Source organism: Austrofundulus limnaeus, unplaced genomic scaffold, assembly GCF_001266775.1.
Source record: "Austrofundulus limnaeus strain Quisiro unplaced genomic scaffold, Austrofundulus_limnaeus-1.0 Scaffold179, whole genome shotgun sequence".
Lineage (NCBI taxonomy): Eukaryota > Metazoa > Chordata > Actinopteri > Cyprinodontiformes > Rivulidae > Austrofundulus > Austrofundulus limnaeus.
The window spans coordinates 225,096-231,843 of NW_013952581.1; the positions used below are offsets into that span (position 1 = coordinate 225,096).

Here is a 6,748-nt window from a genome sequence, read left to right on the forward strand (position 1 = left end):
ACCGCCGCCGTTTTGCACAGCGTAGCTCGTAGCCGCCGTTTTGCACAGCGTAGCTCGTAGCCGCCGTTTTGCACAGCGTAGCTCGTAGCCGCCATTTTGCACAGCGTAGCTCACCGCCGCCGTTTTGCACAGCTTAGCTCGTCGCTGCCATTTTGCAAAGTGTAGCTCGTAGCTGTTTTTCAGTTTTCACACTTGTTTTCAGCTATTGTTCTAATTAGCTTTTGGTTTGTTAGTTTATAATAATTTTAACTTAATCCAGTTTCAGCTTCAACACATTTTAGCGACTCATTCAGCAGGTTGTAGAAAATATTGATATTTCTAATTCCTAATTTTTCAGTTTTCTCTGAAACAAARGGACCGTTTCAGATTTTACCTTCTTCAGCAGCAGGTTTGTCTACAGATGAAATGAATGTAACCCAGGAACACGGCTGACCTTGTAGTGGCAGCTGTCTAACGGGCTGAGCTCCAGCTGCTTCGCCTCGCTCACAAACTTCTCATCTGCAGTCATCATCTCAAAGCGAGCGTCTTCACTGAGGGGTGCAGGAGCCGCTGGAGGAGCAGGAGGAGGTGCTGCCGGAGGAGGAGTCCAGGTGGCCTTCAGCCACTCAAACAGGCCGCTGACAGGAGGACAGGTCAGGACGCAGACCGCGAGCAGGAAGTGAAGTCTGTGGTCCATGTCTGGACCAACACATAAAAAAACAGCTTTAAACATCAGATAAAAGCAAACAGTTGATGCTAATTTAAAAAAAGGTCACAAACTGTTGACTTGTTATATAATCCTGAAAATCTACATGTTTTACACGAAAAAGTATAAAAACAGTTCTTAATCTGCTTCTCTCCTGGATTAAATTAGGTTCATACCGGAAGCAGCCACTAGATGGCGACATTTAATCKCTTAACATTCAGACATGTTTGACGATTTAAAACAACTTTCCGAATTTGACCCGTTTGGGTTTATTATGTTTATCAAGTCTGTAAATGTTGCACTATGAGCACTTTCATGCAGGACGTGATAAAACTTTAACTAATTAAGTTTAAAATTAAACAAGAGAACAACAGTGAGGCTTGTCCAGGCATGTCTGCTCTGCACAGGAGGCCAGAAACTGACAGACGTCACATTTTACACATTAAAGCATAATAAGATAATTTGACAGTGGCTAAAACCAAAAAGCATGTTTTCAGAATGAGATTTGTTTTTTTAAACCACATAATAATCTAAATAAATGAGATAAATAACACTCGGAATGGCTCTAAAGAAGAAAAACTAAATGAATCATAAATAATAAATACATTTATCCACATAAAGACTCGTTTTAAACCGTTTACCTGTTAGAATCTGGTCCCGGAGGCTCAGTGCTCCACAGCTGATGGAAATGAGCTGAAATCTGCTCCAACACCAGTCAGCCAATGGGAACGGGCATTTTGAGCACTTGTTTTGGGTGCGTTCGATTTAAGTCACGGCATACACAGAACACGTGATGCGGTGCTAAAACACTCGCAAAAAAGACGATTGAAGCTCCGCCCATCTGAGGTAGCTGGACTGAAAAAAAAAACGAACACTCCTGTTTTTGATCCACTGAACTGAAGCGGGACAAAGGTGGTCGCTGTACAGATTTAAAAGAAAGGTTTTATATCTGTGGCTGTACTCACTGCGCCTTTATTATTATTTTTATTTTTTTATGAAGGAGTTTGGAAATTCAAGAATTTAAGAATGTAAGTTTAGCATCTTAGCTGAAGAAGGTTTTGTTGCAATAACCGTGAGAAAAAAATTCGTGGAGTACACACAACCCATCCAATATGGCGGCGCGCAGACGACTGAAGCTCCGCCCACCTCAGGCTGTCGGKATAAAAACGAACACTCCTGTTTTTGATCTGAACTGGTTGGGTTGTGTGAAGCTTCTCGTTTAAGATTAGATTTAATTTTTTAGTTTTGTTTAAACAAACCGGACTTCATCAACTCTTAAAAGTCAGGTGATTTAATCCTGTTAACTCCGTGATGCTTCATTGTTGTTCATCCAAATATGAACCTTCATTCATTGCATTCTTTCGTCTAATTWTCCGGGATTATTAGCGATTTCCAGCCAAACTCATCGTTAATGTGACGGTTTTTTATGTTTAATTGTTAATAAATCATGTCGAGATTCTATCGGCGCAGTTTACAGAACGCGCTGCCACAGATTTAGCTGACATCGACACCATGATGCCACACCATCCCCGTTAGCGTTATTAGCCTAGCTTAGCGGAAGTTTGAATCCGGAAGTAGAACTTTTTTTTAATTAGAACATGTATAAACAAGTATGGCAATTTACAATAGTACAAAACTAATAGAGGACATATCAGAGCATAAGTTAGAAATCAGAACATCAAGTGAATACAATACAGGGAAAAAAAACTAAAAAGTAAACTAAATGTTGATGGAAATCTTCGGGGACCTGGATGTTCCAGACCCCCCCCCCCCCCCCCGGTGGGGGCTGAGGGAACAGCACATCTTCCAAACAGCATCTGTTTATTCTGACCAGTTCAATCATTTTATTGCTTTATTTTGTGCTGTTATGCATTTAATCCTGGTTTACTAACATGGTTTCAATGAATAACAGGATTAATAGTTTTTGCTGTTTACAAAAACGTCAATAAATGTTGACATGAGCTTTTAATTTAAATTTATCTGCTTTCTTTGACGCCTTCATTAGAAAACGATCAGTTACACACGTGTGCTTTTCATTTCCAATGTTCCAGCTGTTTTTAAATATTTAATTTGATGTTCATTAATGTTGCTTCAGATCAAAATGGACCGTGACTTGGACCCGCAGCTGAAGGTGGGCTTCATCGGAGCAGGAAACATGGCTTTTGGCATCGCAAAGGGCATCTTACCTGGTGAGTGGACTTTAAACACCAAGCAGAGTTTATCTGATGGAGTCTGATCAACTGTTTGTTTGTTTGTTTGTTTGTTTGTAGGAAAAGTTCTTCCTGAAAACGTCACAGTCAGCGCACCTTCCTCCAGAAACCTGGAGCGTTTTCAGGAGCTCGGCATCGCCGTCACTCACTCCAACGAGGAGGTAGTTTGTGGGTCGCAGGTGGTCTTTGTGGCGGTCAAACCCCACCTGGTTCCTTCGGTTCTGTCTGAAGTCTGTCGGCACGTCACGGACGGACACGTCATCGTGTCGGTGGCAGCAGGAGTGACCCTGGCCACGCTGGAGGAGGTGACCGCTGCAGTGTGGGCGGAGCTTCAAGATAAATGCTCGTTTGTGGTCTAAATGAATTCTGTTCTGGCTTTAAGCTCCTCCCGGAGAACTCGGCTGTCATCCGGCTGATGCCGAACCTCCCGTGCGTGGTCCAAGAGGGGGCTCTCCTGTTCGCACGAGGAACCCACGCCACGCCAGAGGCCGGCGCTCTGATCCGGTCCTTGTTGCACCACTGTGGGTTAGTGGAGGAGGGGCCCGAGGCCTGGATAGACATCCACACSGGGCTGAGCGGCAGCGGGGTGGCTTTCGTAAGATTTTATTTATTTTATTTATCAACTTTATTTTCTTTAATATAAAGAAGAATTTAAAATAAGACGATTTACCAGAAGTAGAAATTTAGAGATTAGAGAACATTTGTAAAAGAAGTTAAACTGAACAGGGCAACAGCACAAAGCTGTAGCTGCAAGCTAAAAGGAGCAAAAACCAGTAAAATGTGCAACCAATAGCTAAAATGTGCAAACCAGTAATTAAGACAGTAATATGGTAGCTAAAAGAAGCTAATAAGTGGCTAAAGGATGCAAAAAGGTGCAAATCAGTAGCTAAAATGTGCAAAACCATAGGTAAAACAGTAAAACAATAACTAAAAGAGCAAAAACCAGTAAAATGTGCAACAAATAGCTAAAATGTGCAAACCAGTGGCGAAAATGTGCAAACCAGTGGCTAAAATGTGCAAACCATAATTAAGACAGTAATACGGTAGCTAAAAGGAGCAAAAACCAGTAAAATGTGCAACCAATAGCTAAAATGTGCAAACTAATGGCTAAATGTGCATAACCATAATTAAGACAGTAATACNATTTAAAATAAGACGATTTACCAGAAGTAGAAATTTAGAGATTAGAGAACATTTGTAAAAGAAGCTAAACTGACCAGGGCAATAGCAAAATGTGCAAAACAGTAATCAAGACAGCAATACGGTAGCTAAAAGGCGCAAAAACCAGTAAAATGTGCAACCAATAGCTAAAGTGTGCAAACCATGGGCTAAAACGTCTAAACCAGTAATTAAGACAGTAATACGGTAGCTAAAAGAAGCTAATCAGTGGCTAAAGGATGCAAAAAGGTGCGAATCAGTAGCTAAAATGTGCAAAACCATAGGTAAAACAGTAATGCGATAACTAAAAGGAGCAAAAACCAGTAAAATTTGCAACCAATAGTTAAAATGTGCAAACTAATGGCTAAAATGTGCAAACCAATGGCTAAAATGTGCAAACCAATGGGCTAAAATGTCTAAACCAGTAATTAAGACAGTAATATGGTAGATAAAAGAAGCTAATCAGTGGCTAAAGGATGCAAAAAGGTGCGAATCAGTAGCTAAATGTGCAAAACCATAGGTAAAACAGTAATGCGATAACTAAAAGGAGCAAAAACCAGTAAAATTTGCAAACCAATGGCTAATATGTGCACACTAGTGGCTAAAATGTGCAAACTAATGGCTAAAATGTGCACACCAGTGGCTAAAATGTGCAAACCAATAGCTAAAATGTGCACACCAGTGGCTAAAATCTGCAAAACCATAATCAAGACAGTAATATGGTAGCTAAAAGGAGCAAATCTGTAGCTAAATGTGCAAACCAGTGGCTAAAATGTGCAAAACCATAATAAAAATAGTAACACAGTAGCTAAAAGGAGCAAACTAGTAATTAAAACAGTAATATGGTAGCTAAAAGGAACTATAAAATTAGCATACTGGTAGCTGAAATGAGCAGGACGGTAGCCGAAATGAGCAGGACGGTAGCCGAAATGAGCAGGACGGTAGCCGAAATGAGCAGGACGGTAGCTGAAATGAGCAGAACAGTAGCCGAAATGAGCAGAACAGTAGCTGACAGAAGTTAATTTAGCAGTTTGTTCTCTCTTCAGTAAAACGATCCTGTTTGTTGATCAGAAGCCTCTGGTCCTGCTCACCTGTACCTGTTCTCTGCAGGTCTACCTGTTTGCTGAAGCTCTGGCTGAAGGAGCTGTTAAAATGGGCATGCCAGGTGTTCTGGCTCAGAGCATCTCGTCTCAGACGGTTCTGGTCAGTTTCACGGGGCGTGCACYTTTTGTTTTAATAAAAACACTGGATCAGATTTAATCTGGTGGTGGTGTGCTGCTGCAGGGCGCTGGGAGATTATTACGGGATTCTGGGAAGCATCCGGCTCAGCTTCGCTCCGAGGTCTGCACTCCCGGTGGAACCACCATCCACGGGCTTCACGCGCTGGAGCAGGGGGGCCTGAGGGCGGCCGTCATGAGCGCCGTGGAGTCGGCCACCGTGAGAGCCCGGGAGCTGGGACTGAGACCAGCTGCAGCCACCAGGAAGTGATCCGGGAACCAGGAAGTGACGCAGTAACCAGGAAGTGATGGATTATTATTGTGTGAACGTTTCACAATCATTCACACTATTCAGATTTTTGCACGTTTGTTGTTCCTCAATATTTCTGCTATTTCAACACTTCATATATGAAAACGTTCAGCTCCTTCAGGACATTCCAGCTCTGACTTCTGGTATTRCTGCTATTTATACTTTTTTAGCTATTTCACTTTTTCGACCACTTTTTTCCCATTGAAAATAAATGGAACCGTTTAACATCCTTAAAATTCTTCAAAATGTTTCTAAACCTTTACGTTTTGTTCTGCTTCGCTCTTTTTAACTTCCTTGTGCTAATTTTAGCTACTTTATTTTGCTAATAATATTTTCCAACAGTTTTCACAATCTGGGTGCTAATTTCAACTCGTCGCTTCTACGTTTAGCATATTTCATGCAAATTTTAGCTCTTAATTTTGCTTCTTTCAGCTTTTCAAATTGAGCTGGCAGCATTTTCAGCTCCATTTCAGCAGCTTTCAGCTAAAGTTTTCTGCATTCACACAGGAAATGCAACGATTTCTCTAGTTATTTATATGAGAATGATTATGTAATATTTTCAAAGTAGGGAAAAAAATCTGTATCCAATTGTGGTAAAAATCAAACTGATCTTAAAATTTGACAAAATCTATTTTTTCTTTTATAAATTTTCACAATAAAAGACATTTATTGTTCAAACTCTTCAAGTGTGTAAATAATCAAGAAAAAAATAATTAAAAAAACTGAAATATATATTATTTAATAAAAAGGCTTTTTAACCCCAAAAACAGCTTTTTCTATTAATTTTTTTTCTGGTTTTATTTTGTTAGATAAAATGTTTGTTTTCAGATTGACTTAAAGATTATCTAATCTGGGGGTCCTACAACAAGTTCAGATCCATCTGTGTGCTATACAAAACATGTTAATTTGATTTAATTCACAAAATGAAGCTCAGTTTTCAGTTCTGCCTTTTCTTTAGCTCTCTTCAGAAKGTGCTGTTGGGCATAAGTTGCTGTGGAACTGGGGTGTGTTGYAGAACGGTTTGTGACGTCACAAATGGTGGTGTTTGAAAACGGGTCATTTCAAGACACAAAAAAATACATTTACTTATAGTAAAAATACACTCACCGGCCACTTTATTAGGTACACCACGCTAGTAACGGGTTGGACCCCCTTTTGCCTTCAGAAC

The 6,748-nt window shown here is 40.5% G+C and overlaps 2 protein-coding genes across 7 annotated transcripts in view; one reads left to right on the plus strand and one right to left on the minus strand.

The window, feature by feature from the left end:
* bmb (brambleberry) overlaps positions 1-678 on the minus strand; it is a gene marked incomplete at its 5' end in the record, with an annotated part of 5,979 nt that extends 5,301 nt beyond the window's left edge. For both annotated transcript variants that reach the window (XM_014017909.1, XM_014017908.1), the window contains 1 exon segment: positions 434-678. In XM_014017909.1, coding sequence (XP_013873363.1) covers positions 434-678 — 245 coding nt within the window.
* A 653-nt stretch (positions 679-1,331) lies between these two features.
* pycr3 (pyrroline-5-carboxylate reductase 3) lies at positions 1,332-5,757 on the plus strand. Of its 5 annotated transcripts, none has more exons than XM_014017910.1 (6): positions 1,332-1,971; positions 2,772-2,874; positions 2,956-3,200; positions 3,278-3,490; positions 5,164-5,256; positions 5,338-5,757. In XM_014017910.1, the coding sequence occupies exons 2-6, from the start codon at positions 2,787-2,789 to the stop codon at positions 5,539-5,541; spliced, it is 843 nt and encodes a 280-aa protein (XP_013873364.1). In that variant the 5' UTR covers positions 1,332-1,971; positions 2,772-2,786; the 3' UTR covers positions 5,542-5,757. The 5 variants fall into 5 exon arrangements, with proteins under 5 accessions (XP_013873364.1, XP_013873367.1, XP_013873366.1 ...); XM_014017913.1 differs by having other exon boundaries at positions 2,781-2,874; XM_014017912.1 differs by having other exon boundaries at positions 1,332-1,966.
* The last annotated feature ends 991 nt before the right edge of the window (positions 5,758-6,748 follow it).